The sequence below is a fragment of the Anser brachyrhynchus genome (assembly GCF_964034855.1).
Source record: "Anser brachyrhynchus genome assembly, chromosome: 11".
NCBI classification, from domain to species: domain Eukaryota; kingdom Metazoa; phylum Chordata; class Aves; order Anseriformes; family Anatidae; genus Anser; species Anser brachyrhynchus.
This window is the reverse complement of record NC_137706.1, coordinates 18,640,794-18,664,059: the sequence shown is the minus strand read 5'-3', so window position 1 is coordinate 18,664,059 and position 23,266 is coordinate 18,640,794. Positions and strand designations below refer to the sequence as shown.

Sequence of the window (23,266 nt, the reverse complement as noted above, 5' to 3'; positions counted from 1 at the left end):
AAGCCATGCAGCATGCATTCAAACCATGATGATCTTGATAACAAATAGCAAACTGTACACACGCTGGGGATACTGGATTGTTTAAGTATATTAGATGCCCATCACAAACTGAACAGGGTTAATTAACACTGATCATGGACAACAGCATCATGAAAATTCTAGCTCCAAAATATCTAATTAACAGAAAAAAATGAATTAGCTCAAAAGCAAAGACAAACGTAGAACATTTTCTCTCTCTCAAAACTGATACATTTGCTAAGTGAAAAAAATCTGCTGAAGTTTTCATGTGGTGGTTTAACTTTTTATAAAAAATTATAAAAGAAAAGCTTTTTCAGAGTTATGACAGCTGCATGTGAAATAAGCTCTCAGTATTGTAAAATGATCACAAAATTTTCTGTTCTAAACATAAAAAGCCATCTACCAATCTTTGCTACAACACGCAGATATTTTTACTCATCAGAAAAAGCTATTTTCCACAGAAAAGCTGTTGTTGGCAGATTGACTGTTAAAGCAAATCCTATCTATTCCAACCAAGTTACACAGGACATGAGGAAAACAAAAAAGACTCATATGAATTAAATGAGCCATTTTATGCAACGTTGTTGCTTGAACTAGGTCCCAAGATAACCTCTACTTGTTTCTCACCAGGAGATTAAAGGGTATAAGTATGTTTCAGATGAAAAAGAGAACAAAATCTCAAATGCTCAGAACCTCGTAATGGTAAAAGCTGGGTTTTTGCTTTGTATATCTGAAAATACGGGTATTTTTACATCTAGATTGCAGGTACTCCATCTTCATCTTTGACACCTCTCCTTTAGAGAGCTGCAAAATGAACACATGACCTTTCACAACTATATCCATAGGAGAATTCTCCATTCTTGAAAAGTATAAGAGAACAGACAGGGCTAAAAAAATGAGATATATTTTGTTGAAAGTGAATTCTGCAGTAAATGTAGCAACAAATTAAAACCATTGTTTTCTGCAGACATCAACTTGATGTACACAATTCATTAGCAGCTGCCACACTGAAATTGACAGGTTAGCAGGTTGACTCAGTCTGTTTATGCATGGTTTCTTAATTTTGGTTGCAACTGAGAAGGTTACTGTGCAGCTGGCAATATTTGAAAGAAGCCATGCCATACCCTAGTGGACTGCAGAGCTCTAAAAACTTAGGGTACTCTCTAACTCTGTACTGTGGTGTTAACTAGGTATATGGGTTTTGCTAGAGGTACTTCTTATAGATCTTCCACTGTTCTTATATAGCCACAGCTCTTATTTGAATGAAAATCTTTTTAGAAATGAGTGGGTATGTGTGTAACATTTTAGGTGTGATGTTCTGGAAAGCAAGAGATAAGCGATGCATTTTGACTTTTCACATAAACTATTAATAAATGTAAGAAGGAAAACATTTCTACTGCATTAAATTATGTTCACCAAGCTGCTCTAACTGGGTATTTCTCCAGTTTAATATTCTAAAGCAAGTGCTGTAAACAACTGTTTTATTTTCTTACTGATAGGTAGAGTCATAAACATGAAGCTGCTGTTACTAAAGCTTGATTTTGGAAAAGATGACTGAAATGTCTTGATAATAAGTTTATTTACTCTGACTTGAGAAATACTATAGAAATCCACATCTGACCTCCACAGTTTCTAAAAATAGTCAATTTTTTTTTACTGAGGAAGTTTCCTCCATTCAAAATCTTGCTTACCCAATGGAAGACACACGTAAATATTTATTTGCTGCACATAGCCAAGGAATGGATAAGGAATAGAAAGTCAATGCTGTGCTTTCAGCCTGGTAGTTGCAACATTTTTTATTCATAAATTCAATCAATGGAGTTTATCTTCAAAGAACCTGTTCCCAGTTGCTACATTAAGTAACCAATGGGCAAATACTGAAAGGTCAAGAGTTGCTTCTCTAATTCCTTGCCATGAACATTTACCAAGGAGAGTTATGCACATTTCCAAAATCAATCCTCAGTTATCAAGACATCTCAAGGAATCAAAGCAATATGAGGGTGGTGTGTGAAGTATCATTTGTCTTCCTGAGGCATGATAAAATTCAGATCTGCCTGTTCTCTATCAGAATATTAAATTTTGTTTACATGAGACAAAAATATTATTTACCTGGAAAAGTGCTATCATATCAATTTACCAAAGACCAAAAAATATTGTCAATTTGATTTTTTGGCAAGGTCTCTAATTTGTTCTGAACACCTTTCAAAATTAAGACAGAGCCTAGCTATCATCTTCCAAGCTTTATTCCTTTCTTTGTATAACTGCTAGAAAATAGTTAGCAAGATACACATGGAAATGTAAACAATATAGTCAGTATTTTCTTTATTTTGATTGGCACCAGAACCAGTACTGAACATCCAGATCTTCAGAAAACTGAAGCTGAGAAAACAGCTCAGTTGTCTTTATTGTGATAGTTTAGTAAGCATAGAGAATTTCATGTAAAGGGAAAAAACGGGGAATATAAGAACTCTCTAGAGTGCTTTAATTACACTTGCAGAGAAACACAAAAGCAAGAGCAGCAAGCTACTGAAAACCACTAAAGTAGAAAATACAAATGTTACTGCAGTGGAAGGGGCATGGCAGTAGAAAGTTAAATGCCTGATAAGAATTTACAAGACTCAACAATTACAAGGCAATTAAAAAAGTATGACCTTTGTACTTCCAAAAGCACTTTTTCGATGGAGTCAAAATAAAAAATCGCTTTCAAGTAACTGTACAAACTGAAACCACAATACTATTTTTCAACACAGACATGATATTGCACTTACCAACTGGACTGGTACCAGCTCCATTTGGCACTGTGAGGTCAGTTGTCCCCAGCATTGCACCTAATAATAATTTAAAAAAGAAAATGCATTGATACATTAGAAACTTGTTATTGTTTGTAGGTGTTGGCTGGTTGTTTTAAACAAAACATAAAAATAGGGTAAAAAAGGTAAGCACAAATCCCACCTGCATTGCCAGTACTCGGTGGTCTCTGAGGAGCCCCAGGTGATACGTTCCGATGCAGGGTGGTCTGAGGTGGGGAGAGCATGGTCGTGTCTGTTAAGGATGAACTGGCTGCCAACGATGGGGATACGAGGGAACTCCCTGGGTTACTGTAGGTTAAAGTGTTGGGATTGGACACTGGAACCGTAACCGACATCGAGAAGTTCTGAGCAGGCAAGCCAGGCTGAAGGAAAGGAGATGAGGAACACAAAGGACGACAATGTTAGCATTAACCATATTCGCAGAAAGAACACATTATTAAAATACACGAGAAGTTTGCCAAGAATTACTGAAGTAAAAAATAAAAGTTAATTATGTTAGTTTTGAAAATCTAATTCATTAATCATACAATTTTAAAACATCCATTTGTTGTGGATTCTGGTGTTGAAATATCATTCATACGTCATATAAATACAGTTCCAGAAGAATTACTCATAAACTTAAAAATACCAAGAGGAAGTTCACATACAACCACCTGAAGATATTCATATAGCTCAAAAATACAACAAATTCATCAGTTAATTTAGATTATTATAAAGCCACAACAAGATAAATATGTTGACAAATTAACAAACTGTTACATCTTCAAAATGTAAGCATAAACATGCACATCATAAAATAGTCAGTTTTAAGACAAAAAAGGATAGTTAGTAATAACATTTTCTATTAATAACCTTGCCAAAATTTTGCTTATCTCAAAGTTTTTTCAACACACTAAAAACGTAAACAAATCTTTAGAAATTTACGAACTTCAATAATTTAGCCATTTCAATTGGTGTTACTCTGAGCTGTTCCGCAAATCCCTGCTTTAATAATATCATCTTTTTTGCAAAACTTTTTATTCTAATTTTTACAGCATTATTCAAAAGGCAACTATTTTTCTCAAGTATATATGTTTGTTATTCAACAAGTATTTGAATCAAAAGCTTAAATGCCTGCCCATCTATGGCACTCATTTGGTTATGACTAACTTCTTTGGCCTTTGTCTCATTCCTATCCTTTGACAGTGATGTGTTTCTGAAACAAAAGCGACTATTTTCCTTCACAACTCTCAGAATAACTTGAAACAAAACCATGACAGGTACACGTTAAGGATAAATAAAAAAATCAGTAGAATTTGTTGACAGAGATAATAGTTCAGATTTAGAGGTCATGTAGATGACAAACATTCATGACCCAGCAAATATATTTATCAATATATACTTCGTCATGTGCAGCTTCAAATTTACTTCAGAGTGATACTTCTGAATGACAGTTTTGCAAACATCTGAAATACAACAGAAACTACACTAATGAAAAAAGCACAACTTATTTGACACAAGAAACAAAATCTCTTACTAGTGAGAACTAATGGCAGTGTCCATACTGAAGCATTCTTCAGAATTACCAATTTTTGGCACAGATAGAAACAAAAAGTAAAGCACAGCAACGGAACGGTGGCAAATCATTCACAGTATCTAACTAATGGCAAGCTGTGCTGATACCTGTCTTCATGGGAAACTACTTTAAGAAACTGTTTAATATCTATAAAATGGATGTTTTTACACAGCATGCTGTTAAGTAACTCAAACTAAACTCGAATAGTTGAAGTATGCTTAAAACAATGCATAGAAGTTAACAGTTGGAACATTTTTCTATAGGTTTCTCAATGTAGAAGCTATAAATGACAGCTTCCCCCCACACCTTACAGTAAGGGCTGCATCTGCCCATCTATGGTACGCATTTAGGATGACTGAATTCTTCATGCTTTGCCTCATTCCTATCCTTTGACAGTAATACTGCACTAGAATAAAAGAAACCACATCCTTATAGAAGACCCATAAGTACTGGAACCAGAACCATAACAGGTGCAATTTAAACTACAAACACAGAACTACAGAACTAAAAAAATAACATTCCCCTTTTTATTTATATTGATATCCACATGGAGAATTTGGGCTGCTCACGAGGACCACCAAAAATCACGGGAGAGCAATTCATCTGTACCACACCGAGGGATGAGGCCTAAAGATGTCTCAACACAGAAGTGTTGGGTATCAAAAGCTTCAAAACAAAGTGCAAATAAGAGGTACTGACTGCATTCAAGCATAAAGAACTTGCTAAAAGAACTGGTGCTAGGTGTCATGACTGCCAGTTTGCTGTTAATTTCACAGAGATGGTCTTATTCCTGTGAACAATGAAATCATTTTCACTATCAGCAAGTCATTTAGGGACACGCTATTCAATTACCCCAGGGTCTGTGCCAATTAATGTAGCCAGTCCATTTATTTTAATTGCTACAAGATTTGCAACGTTTAAAAATTCAAAGGCAGTGGCAGAACCCCATATAGTTTTCTTAGAAAATAATTCACCTATAATACTCATCGTGTACATTTCCACGAAGAACATTTGACTTTTACACTACTGTTATCCCCAAGTAAATCTCACCTAAAAGTCCTCCTGCACTAAGTCTTCCTTTTGTCTTTGACCCCAAAATTGAAGGGGAGGTATGAAACTCAGGAGAACATGAACAATCTGTCCAGTAAACACATGGGGTTCAGACAATGACAAGGCTCATTTTTTAATTAGATAACACTAAAATGAAAAATGATGCCCTGATCACACTATGGAATAGGAGATTATATCCTTCCAAAGTAATTGAGTTATGCCTACAAATGGGTTAGACACTTTACAAAATTTTCAAAAGATCTTTCAGTGTGCAAGAAAGTTCTCTGTTGCAATTTCAAGACAATACTAATCTTTTTGAGGATCCCATTGTGCACTAATCTTCATCTTTAAACAACTAAATACCCTTCTAAATCCAGTATTCAGCAAAATAAGCTCCACTGATTTAATAACAATATTGTACAACTGTACAACTCTATTTGTCTGCTTGTAACATATTGTAAAGTCTTGATCAGACAGAAAAAGGGCTATAAGACATAAATAAACTAATCTACACCCCAGAATAAAATCTATCTTTACAAAATATTTTAGGCAGAATCAGGCAACACAGCTAAGTTCCTGAAATTTGGAAGTGTTACCTCATGTTGACAAGGTATGTAAAAATCTGTGAGCGTAAATGAGAAGCTAGAAATACAATTTCTTCTTTATTTCTTAAGATAAAATGTAATTAACAAGGTCAAGTATAAATACTTCATTTTTTCCCTCACAAAAATATGCGTTCCCTTCTCAAACCAATACACTTTACAGCTGTAAGCAACATCTGTGAAAATTCTCATGCATGTAATAGAAGCACAAACCATACTTAAGTACTCACTGCGATTTTATGATTCCGCATCATATTATCAAACTCTTCATTAATTTTTTTATATTTTTCTTCTGTATGTGGCGTGAGCACATATGAAGTGTCAGGGTCCGGGCTGTCGCACCCTCTGTGTTCCTTCTTGTTCAGAGCCTAAATAATGAAGTTAATAAAAAGGATCAACAAATAAAAAGTAGAGATAAAATAAAAGTACTTACAGGGCCTCGCTTGAAAATAAAATCACTATCTTCATTTAGTTTGCTGAATCTGTCCTCCGATAGTGGACTGTGCTCAAAGTAATCGTCAGCATCAGGGCTCTCACAACCATTAAGGCCTTTCTTTCTTAAGGTCTGAAATACAATTGGAAAATTCACATACAAATCATACTAACTTGCCAAGATCTTTTGTATACTACTGAATCATTTAGAGCCACTGAAACTACACGAAATTTTCACAGACAAAACTCAATAGACAAGCTTAGTCTTTCAAAATAGTGGCATAATACACCAACAGAAAAGATTCATTCAGAGGCACGGACTCTCCCAAGGTGCCATCTCATGGGTAGCTTTAACCTAAAACCACTTCATCTCGCCGGTGTTCTCTGCAAAAACCGCTTTAGACACTGGCTGATAGAGTACAGTTGCTTGACATACAAGGAACATTCGAGCCTACAGGAAGGAAGTTAAAGTCCTCACCAGTAATTAAAAACCATCTTAGTGTTTGCTGGATCTTTAATGAATTGATTTTCACATCCCAATTGTAATATTCACATTTTAAAGAGCATATAGTTCAACCTCACAGATACAATTGCTATTTTTTTTTCACTTGAATTTAGTTACTGCATGACATTAATATATGTAACGCTCGGTCTCGGTGGTTTACAAAGGCAGGATTTTCCTGCACTGCAGTCATCCTGCATGGTAACAAGAACTGAAAAAAAGTATAAAAAGAAATGACATAATCCTGCTCCAAAATGACTTAGTTTGCTAAATATAAGCTTTTTCAGACTCCTTCACTCTAACTTGATGCAACTGCTTTGTGGGGTACTTCCTGTTTTCTGATGGAGAACTCACATCAACATCCCCTCGAAACAGAACTTGTCTACAATGCAGTCATTGCAAAGAAGCTGCTGAGAAAGGATGTGAAGCTGCAGGTTTTGGGGCCAAACAATTAAATAACATTTGTATTCCTTTCTGTCTTTTTCATCCTATTATGCCATCAGAAATTTCTAAGCATTCATTTTCAACAAAATAATATTTCGAATGCTACCCACAGAAAAATCTTAAATGTTTTAATAGAAGTTTCAAGAGGAAAGCAATCTAAATTTTTCAGCAAGTCCACGTTAGCAGTATATAAGGCAGCAGTGGGACTACACAGGCACAGGGGTAGGGTCCTTTTGCTGATAAGCTAAATTCTATGAACTTTGCACTAGGAGACCCCAAAGAATCGCAATGCGTAAGCTGACATTCCCAGCACCATAAAGAAATTCCATTCATTTTCCTGTAGAAGCTATGTTTCCATAACATACTGAATCTTAGAAAAAAACAAAAACCAGTTTTAGTTTCAACTAAAGCAACCATCAGCATTTTTTGCTCAAGTGCTATCTTTAATTTCTAGTACAAACACACAAAACTTTCTTACTGCTCCTATCTGTGCAAAACCCTGCCCAGTCCTACTTCAGCTTTAAAGTGGTCCCTAAATCCAGTTACGCTCTCTGAAATCCTTTAATATCACAGGTCACCCTAAGCCCTAACTCCTTCTCAAGTTTCTTGGCTGGCTCGGCGTATCCCACGCAGCCTCTGGAGCCCCACGACAACGCCACCGCTCGAGCGCGGCAGCACGTGGGGCGAGCAGGTGGAGCTCCCCCAGCACCTGCCAAGGCACCGCGGGCGCCCCTGCAGCCAATCCCCTGGGCACCGATCCGGCTGTGGCCATACAAGGGCCGGCCGCTCAAGGTCGGGGCCCCGTCTCCCTCCCAGCCCTTCCTACCAAGTCAGGCTGCCAGCCTGCTACACTTTGCTATCAGTAGGGAAAATGTTAACACGGGGTAATCTGCATCGCACTTAACCCCCGCAGCCCAGAGAACTCTAAATAGAATCCCAGTAGGTCCTCGCGTAGAGCTCGAGGCGTGATTTGGACATTATATGGAAAGATCTTGCAAGAAACACACAGCACACATAGCATGGTACTTCAGTCGACTTCACATCCCTGGATAAAAACGTTAGGGCCATTTTAAGTATCACAACATAAGGGTTTTGTTAGTTCCCCCCTCTAAAAAACAACCGAGTGAAAACCTACATGCAACGCTGCCGACCCTATAAAAATCCTACTCGCAGCTCTAATCCAAAGGAACGCATTCAGTTAAATGTAAAAATGCATCCTTCCTCCTGGCAATTGGTTATTTTTATTTTCGCTAACAATGGGGTTAACTTTGCTTTGACTCATGAGGAAGGAAAATGCCTCAGTGTCTCCTGATTACGATTCTGGAAACCCTCACTCCAGATGGGGTTCCTGTCATTGTGGCAGGATTTAAGCCAGGGTTTGCTGTTACAGATAATAAGTCTGGGCCCGATAGCCAAAGCTCTGTCTCCTTATCGCTAAAACACGAACTGTCGCTTTGAGGACCTAACCATAAAAAGACTGCCTACTTTATCACAGCCCAGGAACACCACAGCCAAGCATTTCGGCTCCGCGGCTGTACGAGCGAGGGGAATGCTGTCATCTGTTCGCAGGGCCAGGCGAAGCCTGCGCGACACAGCCCAGCCACAGCTTCTGCCCCAAGAGCCCGGGGCCGCGGGCCAGGGGAGCCAAATTCCACAGGCGAGTGCCGCCTCCACCCTCCCTCGGCGCGGTAGCTCAGGTTTGTCGTTTCTCCAGTGAACGCAAACAACCCGCCCTACCTGAGCTATTTCCAGGATGTCATCATCGTGAGGATTGAAATTTTACCAACTCTGCGGATAAAAGAAATCGTGGGGGGGGGATACAAGCTAGTGAGACAGGAATATTGCCATAGCAAAGAGTTTTATTTCTCTGCTGTGATGCGGCAGACTTTTTTTAAGAGTAAAATCAGACACAATAAAATAGAACATAAATTTTCTTCCTACTGAACGCTCACTGCAATTACCCTCCGGTGTTAAGCCTTATTTTGCAGATCAGTTAGAGGAATGCGCAGCCCTTGGAGTTAAGTTGCATTACTTTCTACTTCCTTTAAGACTTGTCCAAAATTACTGGAAATTGTTCCAACATGTTTGCCAACACACTACGCTATGCCCTCAGTGACTGAGATTCTGCAGCTTTGATGTCAGACTACATGAACTAACGGATGCGGGAAAAGCTTTGATTTTTCCTCAGAAAAACACACAAAGTAAGCGTTTAAGAGGAAACGAGGCAGGTATGAAGTCTTAAAAAAATAAATAAATAAAGCAAACAACACAACATAGTTGTGTTACATATGAAGTCACGATACAAATGCAACAGGCAGCCGCGGTAGTAGAGGTACTGCAGAACGACCTAGAAGTTTTAAGCTGCTTTTGTTCCACTGTGTAAAACAGAGATATGCAAATGTAATAATTATTAGTTTTATATTGATTTTTTAAAAGGCAGAGCTTAGCAGGCGTTGTATGAGAAAGGTTGGACTAGCAAAGAAAGGCTTAAACACTATATTCAAGCACACAGCACAAGAGCCCCACTGTTCTCCTAACCCCTCCCACCCCCACAAAGAAATTTTAATTGCACTGCTTTTTGTTAGTTTAAAGGAAGAATCATGCCTCTGCAAGAAGCATCTAAGGAACAGAAGGGCTCCCTGCAAAACAACAACAAAACATAATTAGCTTCTCTCTACAAGTCAACACATTACTTAAACCGCACTGCAAGGCGTACAAAAACACCAGTTATTTCTGCTGTGACCCCTGGGGGTGCACAGACGACACTCGGCCGTCACAGGGTAACCATCTCCTGTCACAGAAGCTTACACCGGCTCAGTATCTGCAGGTCATCAGCAGGGCTAGAAAGCAGAAACCGAACTGACAGGTACAGATTACTGCTAGCAGAAAGTCAAATGGCAACACCTAACCGTCCTCCTTCGCCATGAAGGTAATGGTTTTTATGTCCGACTGTGAAAGGAAGAGTTGCTGATGGTCAAAAAGCACAGGCGGCATGTTTTGTGCTCTCCACCCGAACTGTGGTGAAAGGGCCAAGACTTCTGATAGCAGTGATCTGGGCTCCTCACCAGTTCCGCTGGCAAAACTGCAGAGAAGTTGGTTATGTTAATTGTCACCTCAGGAAGTCTTTTTTTGCCTTAAAGGACATAAGTAGGAGGACCTGAAACTCAAAAAGCGTTACTAATGCAAAATAAAAAAGTTCATTCAAAAAAGTTTTCACTGTTAGGTTTCTGGTAGTCTACTAATACTACAGAAAGGAAATGTTTGTTGCTCCATTTTTGTATTTACTGTTGGAGCTGGCCAAACAGAATTTTTGCTGGTGTTTCATCCCAAACCATGAGGAAAAAACATTTCCAAAGTTTTTACTAAGATTAAAATGAAAAACTGATTTCCTTTGGAAAAGGCAAACCTTTCAAATAAAAATAATGGCTAGTTCTGTTTATGCCATTTCAGTACAAGCATGGAAAAGATGTGAAGCAGCACAAAGTTGGAGTAAACACTTGATTAAAAAATGTAATTCTCTAAGTGTTAAGTATTCCTCAGGCATGAAGTAATGGAAGAGGCTCCACTAGTACACTTGTAAATATCACTGCTGCTTCAGTAAGCATCAACACCATGGTTATCAAAAAGGATTACAGTTCCCTGATGCTCCAGAGAGAGCTGCTGTGCAATAGCAGGGAGGGAGAAGGCACTGCTGTCACTTGCATCGAAGTCCAAAGGCTCCTTATTCACGATGCAATTGTCAGCACTCAGCTTCTGTGCAGGAAGGATAGGACTGAGCACCACTGTCATCTGTGATGGGAAGAACCAGGAGATCCAGAGGTAAAAGACTGAAGCTGCAACCTCACACCAATAAAATGCAGAAACCAGTAACGTCAGCCCACATTGCAATAAAGCTTTTCCTATCACTGTTCAAGAACATCAAAAAAGTAAAATAGAGAACTGAGGATAACTGAGCTATTCAGCTGTACCGTAGCCTTCAGGATCAGTCCCTCACTCCATCTCTGCAGATTATAGAGATCCATGCTTTAAAGGCACTTCCCGTGCTTTAAGGGAACTGCTGAAATGTCTGTGGGTGCAGTTTGACAAGGTGACAGAACAACTTACTGCCACAGAAAGGCCATGATCCTAGATATAAAAGTCTTAAGCCAGCTCTGACATCTGTTTGAGCCTGCAGTGACCCATCTTCTCCTTCACTAAAACAATGGAGAGTTCTCCTTGGCCATTCTCTAACTTATTTTTGGTAGGTTTGTTTTCAGTTGTCATAGCAGGAATAAACGGGCTGAGCACCAAAGATGCGAAGTAGGCAGAGGGGATAGCCTGTCCTCTCTGGCAGCTGCAAACCACTGTCCAAACCCATCACTGGTAACAACAACCTACTAAAAAGCCCCACTTTTTTTCTGAGATATTCATACACAAAAGGAAGAAGAAAAAAGACACGGTCACAGCACCGGATTCCCACCCAGTTTTCATTCTTATTATGTGAAACATCAGAAAGAAAAACAAAAAGGCATATTCCTTTCGTGCAGTTCACCTTCCCGCAGCAGGGAGAGCTGGGCTGGCGAGAACAACATGCACCACTACAGACTTTACATACAGCAAAACGGCAAGCTGAAAGCATGACAACTGCCTTGTTATTTGCTTCGTATTACATGCTACTGCGAAGGAGTTGAGCCTAAAACCAGGCTGAATTTCTTCTTTGATAACACAAACTATTTCACTCCTCTCACCCTGAACAATACTGCTGTGTATCACCCTTTACATATCACCGTTTCTCCCCTACTATGAGGAGTATTTTTAGTCACTGGAAACGTATTTATAGTTTTTAAACTTCCTGCAGGTCACTTGGCTTCAGAAGTAGCATTGTTTCGTTTTTCTCCCAGGTAACAGCATGGCTCCACAAATTCAAGGCTTGACCCAGAAATACTGGATATAGAAATTTTGCCACTCTCTAAAATAAAAGCAGGAGGGAACCTTAAGTGCAGCAAAGTGAGCAGCCAGAGAAAAATACTTAATTCAACTCAGTAACTGTTTAGCATGTGAAGTTCATCAACACAGTCTCTGTAGGCTTTAATTTCTATTTTTAAAAAATTTTAGAATCACAGAAGCATAGAAAAATTAAGGTTGGAAAAGACCTTCAAGATCATCTGGTCCAACCATTCCCCTACCACCAACGTCACCCACTAAGCCATGTCCCCAAGCACCACATCCAACCTTTCCTTGAACACCCCCAGGGACGGTGACTCCACCAATTCCCTGGGCAACCTGTCCTAATGCCTGACCGCTCTTTCTAAGAAGGAATGTGTCCTAATTGTTTTAACTGTTGAAGAGTAGTGCTCTTTGTCCAACTCTTTGTTTTAATTGTTGAAGAGTAGGGGCATGACGTTTCCATTTTTCCACTCACCACGGACATCGCCCGACTGCCAGGACTTTTCAGCTATGATGGAGAGAGGCTTGGCAACTCCATCAGCCAGTTCCCTCAGGACCCTGGGATGCATGCCATCAGGTCCCACGGACTTGTACCTGTTTAGATTCATCAGGTGGTCTCGAACGTGCTCTTCACTTACAGTGGGTGGGACTTTGATCCCCCAGCCTCCATCTGTGGGTTCAGGGAAATGAAAGACGTGGGAAGCCCGTCTACCAGTGCAGACGGAGGCAAAGAAGTTGCTGAGTACCTCAGCCTTCTCCATGGCTGTCGTTACCAATTACTCAGATACAGAAACTCACTCTTAATATAAGAAATTAGCCACCTATAATCGCTTACATGCTACTATTTTCACCCCTCGGTCTATTTTAACAAATGTTAAAGGCACATGGTGGCCCCTGGGGACTCCTCCTGTCACCCCAGCGCAGCAGCCCAAAGGGAGCTGGGTCCTCCCTTGTGCTCTTCCTCAAGGCTCTGTGCAGAAGGGCTGCCACCTCTCGCACAAGGGCTGGCAGATGGGAAAGAAGCACTCACACAACCCCCGAGAATTGGCAAGAGTTCTTTATTGCCAGGTGTTTGGTGGCTCCAAGCTAATGCTTGCGATGGAGCCTGAGCGACGACGAGTAGGGAGCTCACCGGGCCCTGCTGAGAAGCCGTTGGTGTGCTCTGATGGCGCAGAGCAAAGACTTGCCGGGGTAGTCCCAGGTCTGATGTGGCCGAGGTGGATCCACTTCCATGGGCTCCTCCGCCTCTTCTTGTGGATCCACCTCCATGGGCTCCACGGTGTCAGGCAGGAGGACAAGCCAGTCCTTGCCTGGGACTGCCCACACGGGATGCCTCCCAGCAGCTATGTTCTCTGGCCACGGTGCCGAACCAGGGGGTCGCCCAGTGCCACGTTGAGGCCCCACGCCGCTGTCCGGCTCGTTTCCAGGCATGGATTCGACGCCGCCGTCTGTTTTCCGGCCGTGGCTGGGTCCCACGCTGTATTCTGGCCGGTAGGCACGCCTCTGCTCCCCACGGCTCTCCGCCTCACGCTCCCGCCTTCGCTCCACACCACCACTGCACCGCTGGTTAGGCCCAGGCCCCCTGCTGCTGGATGTCTGAGGGGCCGGCCTGCTCCCCGCATCGCTGCGGTGCCAATGATATCGCTGATATCTGTCTGTGGGCCGGGCACCAGACCTCCCCCGGGCACTGGTGTCTTTTGTGCCGGAGGTGCCGTCCCTCTGCCCACGACACGTCTTCCTCTCGTTAGCTGCCATCCTTCTCGGTGCTTCCTCAGACCGCTTCGCTGTCCTCACACCGAGGAGGGCTGCCGCTCGCCTTGCTCCTTCTCTAGCCTTCTTCCTGCCGCGTGCGCTGGCTCTCAGAGGACCGAGTCGCTGAGCAAGTGGCGGGCCAGCTGCAGGGGGGCCTGCTTTATAGGGCCCGGGGCAAAGGCGGGGCAGCGGTGGCCACTGTGACCTCAGCGAGCCTCTGTGATGCCCACCACGAGTGGCCCAAAGGCAGCTGTGCTGGGAGCAGCCTGGAAGATGCCCTCACGTGGAGGAAGGAGGAGGGCTGGGGGGGCTGAGGGCCCCTTTTCTGGGGCTGGCTCCCCCAGGCCATTTGGCTTGCCAGAGAGAAAGGCTGCCCCGTGCAATCCTGCCTCAACCCGTTTTTCTTCAGATCTCCAAGGGTTAGAATCTCTTGTTAACAAAAGAAATTACATGTACTGGATTATTTCGTGTATTGTTTACAGACGCTGTGAATTTTCCTCTGGATCTATTAAAATTCTCAACTTCAACTATGTAAGCATTTGCAAATTTCATCACAAAGCTGTTTTCCTTTCCTTTGTGTTAGGAGGCTACTCAAATTCAGCTCTAATGCTGTTCTTTCCAGTACTGCAGTCACTTTTCAATTGCATTTTGTTCTGCCATCCGTTACAATTTCACATTCTAGTTATAGCCCCAAATACATACATACCAGAGCAGCACAGTAAAAAAAAAAAAAAAAGGCAGTAGTGCCCAGCCTTCTAAACTTCAGTGTGATGCATAAGAAGTTGAATTAGATTATGACCGACATTTCCAAAAGCTGAACAACTTGGAGAGCTCCACTTTTTAACAAACAAGGCCTCACCAATCTTTCTGGCAAGCTCCCCAACTAAAATAATGTATACTAAGTGAAAGCTGAAAAATTTATGCACTCTACTTTTAGTCAGCTTAAATACTATTTTCTGTACTTGTACTCAATCAGTAGCAGTATTATAACAGTTTAAAATATATCAAAAGTAAATAATTGATATTATGCAAGACATATCTAGACATCAACAATTCTGAGTATAGCACACCATGTTCAAGTTTGTTACAATGATTTTAATTCCTTGGCCAAATATTATGTTAGGAAAAATATTTTAAGGATTAATTACTTTACGCAGGGTTTTAAAAACCAAGAAATTAGAAGCCTGCAGAGCAACAGGCTGTAAAACATGAGGGAGAGCTCTTTAGACAATGCTCTATGTTCAGTTTTAGGCAAAGGTATTCATCATTTAAAGACGCAAAATGTTCAAGACTTGAAATTTTATCAGTGTCCTTGTTATATTCCACTCTAAGAAAAGACAGGGTCTTGTTTCAAATGTTGGAGTACTTCCAGTATCTGGCAAATTTTAACATGTATCCTTAGCTTGCCAAACATGAAAGCTAGCTGTCAAATTCCTCCGAGATACGATAAAGATGGCACTCAGGATTCAAACTCTCATTTATATAAAATAACACATACAAAAGGTTTTTAGACTTGATATGGTATGAAGCTTAAATTCTGGTTTGAAACATCTTTGCTGTGAAATATTATTTTAAAATAGATAAACCACCAGCAATTACTGAATAACAATTTTACAGGCTGTAAAATCCACTCTTCTCTCTCTCACCACCAGAATATTACACAATGCACTGGAGCAGTGAGGAAGGGAAGCTCTGAAATCCTGTTTACGATTTTTGAGAAACTTTCAGTGAACTGTGGACTTTATAATGCAGTTACTCACCTACAGAAGCAGCTGGATTGCTCATTCCTAAATGAAGTGCTTGAGGCTTAAAATGATTAGTAATCCATTAGTATTGATAACACTGTTTCCTCTGGGAAAGCTAAGCTAGGGTCTCAGTCTGATACTTGATGCATTTGTCTTTGTTTCACTTTCTAAACACCATAACAGATTATTAAATTATATACTGCTGAGCAAGTTTTCATTTTACCTGTTTTACAGAAGGTACCTTCAACTAAATTTTTCCACTGAGGAGTACTAAATCGACAGTCTAAATCAATCTTAATCTTTTTACTAAAACCAAAAGACACAAAGTAGGATCTATGCTAGCCTTCAGGAAGCAGAAACTATTCCTTAACTTACAAATTAAAGGCATTCCATAGACCTTTTAAGTAATGCAGTCTGCAACAAAACAGAGTAGAACCAAACAGAATCCAGTTCTATCTGTAAGAAAGTTCAGAGAACGTCTACCTATATTTTATGGTACATAAGGGCTACTTTCAATCCTCACTCAAGTGACAGCATGCGTATGTACATACACATCCTCCCATGTATACCTGTCCGCATGCCTACAGGGGTTAAAGCAGCCCATCAGCAGGGCAGTTCCTGACTGAATGCCTCCTTTCAGTAACACCATATTGCAGATAAGTCCTATGGAACATGGAAAGTTTCCAAATGCAACAAACTCAGCTGCATAATTCACTTCAGAGTCTTTCAGGAATTCTTTAGGAAAAATATTATCTACTACTCTGCTTGCAAAACTTGCTTAGTGGTTTGCTAAGAAAAATCTTCCAGCTCTCATACAACCCAATGATACACAAACCATGGGCTTCTTACAGCCAACTGACCTATGCAGTAATGTCAAACTGCTGCTTCAAGCAGTTCACGTCCTGAATTTCTCCTTACAGCTTGAAAAGTAGAAAGGAAAACAGAAACTATTTCAAAGGCTTGGTGCTCAAGATAACTTAATATTATGAGAACAATAATTAGAACTCAAATAGCATCTATTTCCAATAAATATTTTTGGTAGAATTAAAGTATTCATAAAATAATTCAAATGCCATTCACATGTAAGATTATGGCAACTGGCTATGTTAATGTCCGTCAGAAGCAGCTTCATTTACCTTTACTAGTGGTACTGGGGCAAGGTGCATGAGCATTATCTAGCAGCATTATCCCAGCTCATACTACTACTGCAAGATGTTTACAAAAAGCCAGCAAAACAATAAAGGTGAATAAAACAGGAAACGGGTACTTGAAAATACCAACTGAGATAAATATTTACAACAGGAAGCAACGAACCTCTCTACAAATTAAGTAAGGTACCAAACAGATGTATTTCTTTTCTTCCTAAGCTAAACTAATTAGAATCTAGGCTTTTAAGGCACATAAAGCTGAAGTATTTCATAACTCATGCTGAATACTGAACTTCTCAGTTCTGTGTCAAAGGAATATATTTAACGTGCCTTTCCTTGCATTCACTTAGAGTGAATTACTCAAAAGCCAAGCAACTCTTTTGAAGACTGGGCCCACCAAACCTGGAAAGGGGGGGAGGGGGGTATGGATGCAGAAATGGGATCTACTGAGGTAGAGAGAAAAGGCTGAATCGGAATCAGGGATAGCGAACTCTGAGTAAGCTTCATTCTTCCTTGTATAATTAATGTCAGTACTGGGCAAAGACTGGCTCTGGCATACTTGATTTTTTTTTTTTAAATCACCATACTCAGCAAGCATCGCATTGTAAATGCAAAAAAGAGCGGAGCTTTAAATACCATCAGTTTGTACAGCTAGAACTTTTAGTAGGACAATGTTTAGGAACTTGGATCTAAAATATCTTCATAATTTTCCCAATGAACTTAGGAGTTTTTATTAAAATGACATTAAACACTTTCTGTTGAAAGTAACTGATGGATGTAATTCCAGAAAAGCATCATTTAAATGTTAATATTCACACTATCGCGATTTAACTTATATTCCATAGTCTCTACTACAAATTACACAGATGCAAGCTTCCACATGGAATACTGGATCAGTGATGTGACATTATCAAGATGTCATAACTATCACTAGTAAGTCACAGAAAAGCCATTACAGACTTTGTGTGTATTAACTTACGAGTACTCTCAAGAACAAGAACAAAACAATATAAAAAAGGTCTGTTAGCAGATTGATAGGTCTGTACAACAACAACTACCACCACAAATACTTCCTCTGTTCAACTGATAAAAACATTACTAAGCAAAACACACGAGGTGAAAGGATCAACATCAAGTCCTCTGTTCAGATGAGTGTGAAGAATCTTACAGCCTAGGTGGGCAACCCTACTTTCAGTAAAACACAGTAAAACACCATGGGCAAACCACAACCACCATTTTATGACAACAACTCTCTCATCACAGCCACATCTCGGTATCTGTGAGTAGGAGGTTATAGGAAAGAATGAACACCCAGATCAATTTGTCTTGGAGGGCTAGAGACTCCCCCAGCTCTCTTCTGCAGAAGCACCATCAGCTAAAGGCCCAAACATTTGAACTGTTCAAAAACAATGTGTTAGAAGCTTCTTCAACAGAAACACAGCATGTCAACATGCTGAGCTCCAAAAAGAAACTAGCAGTAAAGCATCCTATAAATGACACTCTCCCTCCTCTCTGTCCTCTTTCAGGGTTTGTGCTAAAACAGTTTGATGAACACCCATGGTCAAGATGTTGACACTTCTGCTGTCCCTTCTGCAAGGTGGTTAGTCAGGCAGATTGGCAGGGTTGACAGCTGAACACACGATCAAACTGTCATACCCTTGAGCTTGAAAGTCAAAAGCTGGGGCTGCGTTAACCCTACAATCAAATCGAGAGTATCTTCAGAAAGAATAGTCATTTACCTTACTGTAGTTCCAGGTGATGCACTGTTCTGAGATCTGCTCTTTGCATGCACAGCTTGCCCAAAGTCAGTCTCTCGAGTAACAGATGCTACGGTCCCCGCTTTGAAAATCGCCAAGTAAAAATCTGCTGTTCTAACTGGCGATACAGAACTTCGGAAACACCGAACCCTGCAGCAGCACAAGAGCTGCACAACGCATAAGACAGCACAGCCTGAAGAACTTGATAATACAAGGTAGATAATTATGTCTGAGTGTGATTGCCTGCATGAACTCCAGCACTAATGAGTAGTGAGAAGCTGCTGGTTCTCTTGCAGGTGATTTTCAATCCTACTTAACACAACGTCACCAGAACAGTCAAACCCAGAACCTGATCTTGGATGCCTATTTCGAGAGCAGTGTGGGGGAACTGCACTGTGTGCGCCCACCCTACATATTTCAAAAATAAAAACATTCTTCAAACACTGCAAAAGCAGCCAGGAAACAAAAACAAAAGAGTCACCTTCACAACTGGAATTTCTCTGAATATTCTGAATTTATTTGTGAAGGTCTAAAAAGACCTCTATTTAAAATTTGTAAAGGTTTGTAAACACAGCTATTCTTAAGACTGTCTCAAATCAAGGTACATGGTAAATACCAACAAAATTAAATCAGTAAGAATACAAACAATAGCTAATGCTACTGTTTTTAAGTCAACCACTGACACTGAAAGAAAGTTAGTAGCTGTGCACACTGATTTTGTATTTTTTATGCTAAAACACACTGGCTTCTTGTTAAGAGATAAATGAAATGTAGTTCTTTTAACCCTATAAAACTAAATTTAATCATTGGTTTAGACACAAAGAAAGCATAGCTTTAGATTATTTAGAGGCAAGCCAGAACTTTTGTACAAAATTAAGCCTATCCCACTTCTGGCAATTCTTTCTATATCAGAAATGAAGGAACACAAAACGACGTTAAGTAAGAACAAAATTTTTTTCTAACACTTTCGACTTTCTTAAAGTCACTAACAATCTTGTTTGCTTGTTTGTTTGTTAAAATAACACCAGTATTATTCACTGGTATGCCCAAAGAGATTTCAGAAGGGCCAAGTAAGAATTAAAAAACCATTCTACATATAAAATAGAACAATGCTACCAGATGCAAGATACAGAAAAATTAATGAAACCAATAAACAGATAAAATAAAAAAAAGACTGGGGATTAAGTCTTGAACTTAATCTCCCAAATCTGGGGACAAGGAGGAGAGCAAGCAACGACACCCCATTGTGAGAGGTAACTGCTCTGCTCAGCACGAAATACACCTGTACCCATGTTCAAAGTAAGGATTTGCTACCTTGACAGCATGTTAAATTTTTCAAAGAAGCCATTTCTTCCTGAACCCTGAGTGGGAAATAAAACCCCACGCCACACCTTGTTTACAAGTCAGGTTTACAGTAGACACTTCCACTAGGAAGAAACAGACTCAGTATGTGTACGTACACACATGTATTTATACATCCACATTTCTTGGTGACTCATATTCCAAAGCAGTTCAGTTTTTATGCATTTTCTCTCTTTTTAAGGTAAGCTAAAAGTTATTTAGTCCTTAACCATACATAAATCCTTCTGAATCACCTACTTAAGATGTCTCAAAGGCATTTGCATGCTGCCTCCAAGTATTTGAAATGTTATATATGCTGTATAATTACATTTACATAATCATTTCGCAAATCAAGTCCAATAATGCCTACATCTTTTCAGCACCATGAACAGATTATCAAGTCATTTCCTTACTCAACTGGAAACATTTTTTAAGCTCCTTCGTTCTTTTAAATGTATACCAGTTGTTTCCACAGTGCAGCTGAAGCTATCTGGAGACCAAAGCAAGTGGACCAAACAACAGTAATACACAGTTAAAACACTCAAAGTACTCACGTTTGTGTTTGTTTTTTTTAAATGGCAAAATAGAGAAGCCCAAATCCTGTGCCAAATGCATGTCTAGATTGGATGGATCGGATATAAAGCAAAGTGTGAAAACTACTAAAGAAGAAAATGGGATCAATTAATTGAAGATACTTCTCATCTAATTCTGCATCTCCACGTGTGCATCCATGTACGTCTAGGTGCTATTCCCAGACATTCTGTTTCATACCAAGCCTGTGAACTAATTCAACTGCAACCAAAAAACCATAGCAACCCATGGTTAACGAACTGCTATACTACATGTGACAACAGTTACAGTTCAAAAACCATGACCTGGAAAAGAAGCAATAGTGAACAGTACAGGCATCTGGAGAATAAAAGCCTTTCGGTAAAAGGTCAGGAGGCCAGTAGCCATAAAGAGCAGCTTCCCAAAGTGTCACCTACCTCACCAACACCTGCTGTGCTCATCTCCCGTATTTCAGAGGGATTTAGAATATTATCTCAACCACATTAGGTCAATTGTGCTTAACTGTGATTAGCAAGGAATTTTTTTCCACAGAGCCATGTATGTTGTCAAGACGGAGAATATTTCAAACAATCCCTATTCCTTTTCCTACTCTTTTCTTCCAATGCTGAAAACAGTTTCAAATTGAAAAAACGTTCAAGAATACTGTAGTTGAGTCCCAGCACAAAAATGCCATACAAATTATCCTTTAAAGCTGATTACTGATTATCTGTTACAAGACAATTTCTCTTCATTCGAACTACCAAATGGCAGGGAATAGGACCATCTTCACGTATAGCATAGATAGAAAGCTAAACATAAAATAAAATACAAATGCATAACATCAAATTCCAGCTATTCATGCATCTTTGATTCTGCCAAGATGGCTCAAAGAACATATTTCTTACATAGGAACACAGAGACGAATATAGGATAAAAACAGAGCATTGACATCTGCAATAAAATGTACAATTAAAAATATACGGGTGCAGGGAACGTATTAAAAAAATCTAGTATTCATTTGAGACATCAGTGCTCTCCCTCCTACTATGTTTTCACACAAACGTTCCAGCAGCAAGACGAGATACCAAGCTCTGGGCATACAAAAGCAATTCCTATGCCAAGATTGAGCAGTAGGCAACTCTAAGGGGAAGATGTCTCATCAATTGCATTTTATCATTTACAATACCGCCATCTACACATTGCTGAAAACAAGTATCAGCAGATCTGTTTCTTCCCTTATACAGCTTCTGACCTGCCTGGAATTAGCTTTCTCCTCTACCACAGTAACAAAACCCCCCATCAAGCGCATCAGGAACACAGTGGGTCACGACGAGTTTCGCAGTGAGCCTACAATACAATAAACACTACCTGTCACGTTCAAGGATGCAAATGAATTACTAAATGTTAACTAGATACATACATCAGCTATAACTCCTTAAAATGAAATTAATTATGCTAAATTAGTTTAGGATATACTTAAAGGTATTTAGTTCCTTTGTAATACATATTGGTTAAGTTGTATTTCCAAATAGGCACAATTTAGAAGCCATTTCATGTTGTTCTTTCAGAATGTTTCTAAAACGCTGGTGTTGTAACTTGACCTGCATCAGGCCACAACCATTCATTAATGGTGAAATTACATGAAGCACCAAGCTTTTGACAATTTGCTGCTGCTTCAGTACAGAAGTCTTATTCTCCCCCTGCTCATCCCTCCTCTCACACCCCTGAATACCTACGTGCTGTACCTATCACTGCATCTGCTCCAAAGCAGGTCATATTCTCTGCTGAGCCAATTCAGCTCTGTTGTAAAGCAAAAAAGTAGGTAATTTTTCACATAATTTGTGAGTCGAATCTGTTCATGACCCCATCATAAGAATGAAACCTGTTCCTAGAAAATTTAATATAAATTTCAGTGATAAAAGGAGAAAGATTAAGTACAAACAAATTGGCATGAAAAGTTCTTATTTCATCTTTTTTATATGACAAGATAAGAAATGGAATAATAACTAAAAAATAGCATCACTTTATCATGACATTCTTAGCTTTCCTCGTGTTTAAATCAAGAAAAAAATACGGAAAAGGCTGTGATTTATATTTACCAAACTGCCTGTTTTGGGTGCAATTTTAAGAAATGAAGACTTCGACTGTGATCTCTCTCGTATCTCTTCAATTTTTATTTTATTTTTCTCAAAAGGTCACATTTAGAATTTGGGTGAGTTTTGCGCAAATTGTGCCAAAATCCTAGATACAGCTATCTCCTATACTTCTGCAATGGTGAGACCCAGTAAAAGATACATTCTGGCTGTACAATATTGTTAATCCAGAGACCTGATAGCTGCAAAATTACCACTAAGTAACATCAGAAAAAATACACACTGGAAATAAATATCATATGGCAAATGTAAGTAGAAGAATAAGCCAACAACCTGGAAAACAAAATTAAAACTGCAAAAACAGGAAAACCAGTATTTTTTCTCTAAGAATCACTATTTTTATGACCTTCCAAAAAAAGATTATTTTTCTAAATTAAGGAAAAGATGTGATTTACTTATAGTGGGAAGCAAACCATTCTACCCACAACTGAAATCTCCTAATTGCCTAAAAAACAACAGTCAAGAGACCAAAGTTACCAACC

At 39.7% G+C, this 23,266-nt stretch overlaps 1 protein-coding gene across 9 annotated transcripts in view; it reads right to left on the bottom strand.

Moving 5' to 3' along the window:
- MEF2A (myocyte enhancer factor 2A) overlaps positions 1-23,266 on the bottom strand; it is an 87,994-nt gene that overhangs the window by 22,597 nt on the left and 42,131 nt on the right. For 5 of the 9 annotated variants that reach the window (XM_080607252.1, XM_080607254.1, XM_080607251.1 and 2 more), the window contains exons 4-6: positions 6,266-6,403; positions 2,971-3,190; positions 2,787-2,846 (exon numbers count right to left, since the gene is read on the bottom strand). In XM_080607252.1, the coding sequence (XP_080463378.1) occupies positions 2,787-2,846; positions 2,971-3,190; positions 6,266-6,403 (418 nt within the window). Of the gene's footprint in view, positions 1-2,786; positions 2,847-2,970; positions 3,191-6,265; positions 6,404-6,468; positions 6,601-23,266 lie in introns of all 9 variants that reach the window. The other 4 variants (XM_080607256.1, XM_080607257.1, XM_080607253.1 and 1 more) reach the window with 2 other exon arrangements.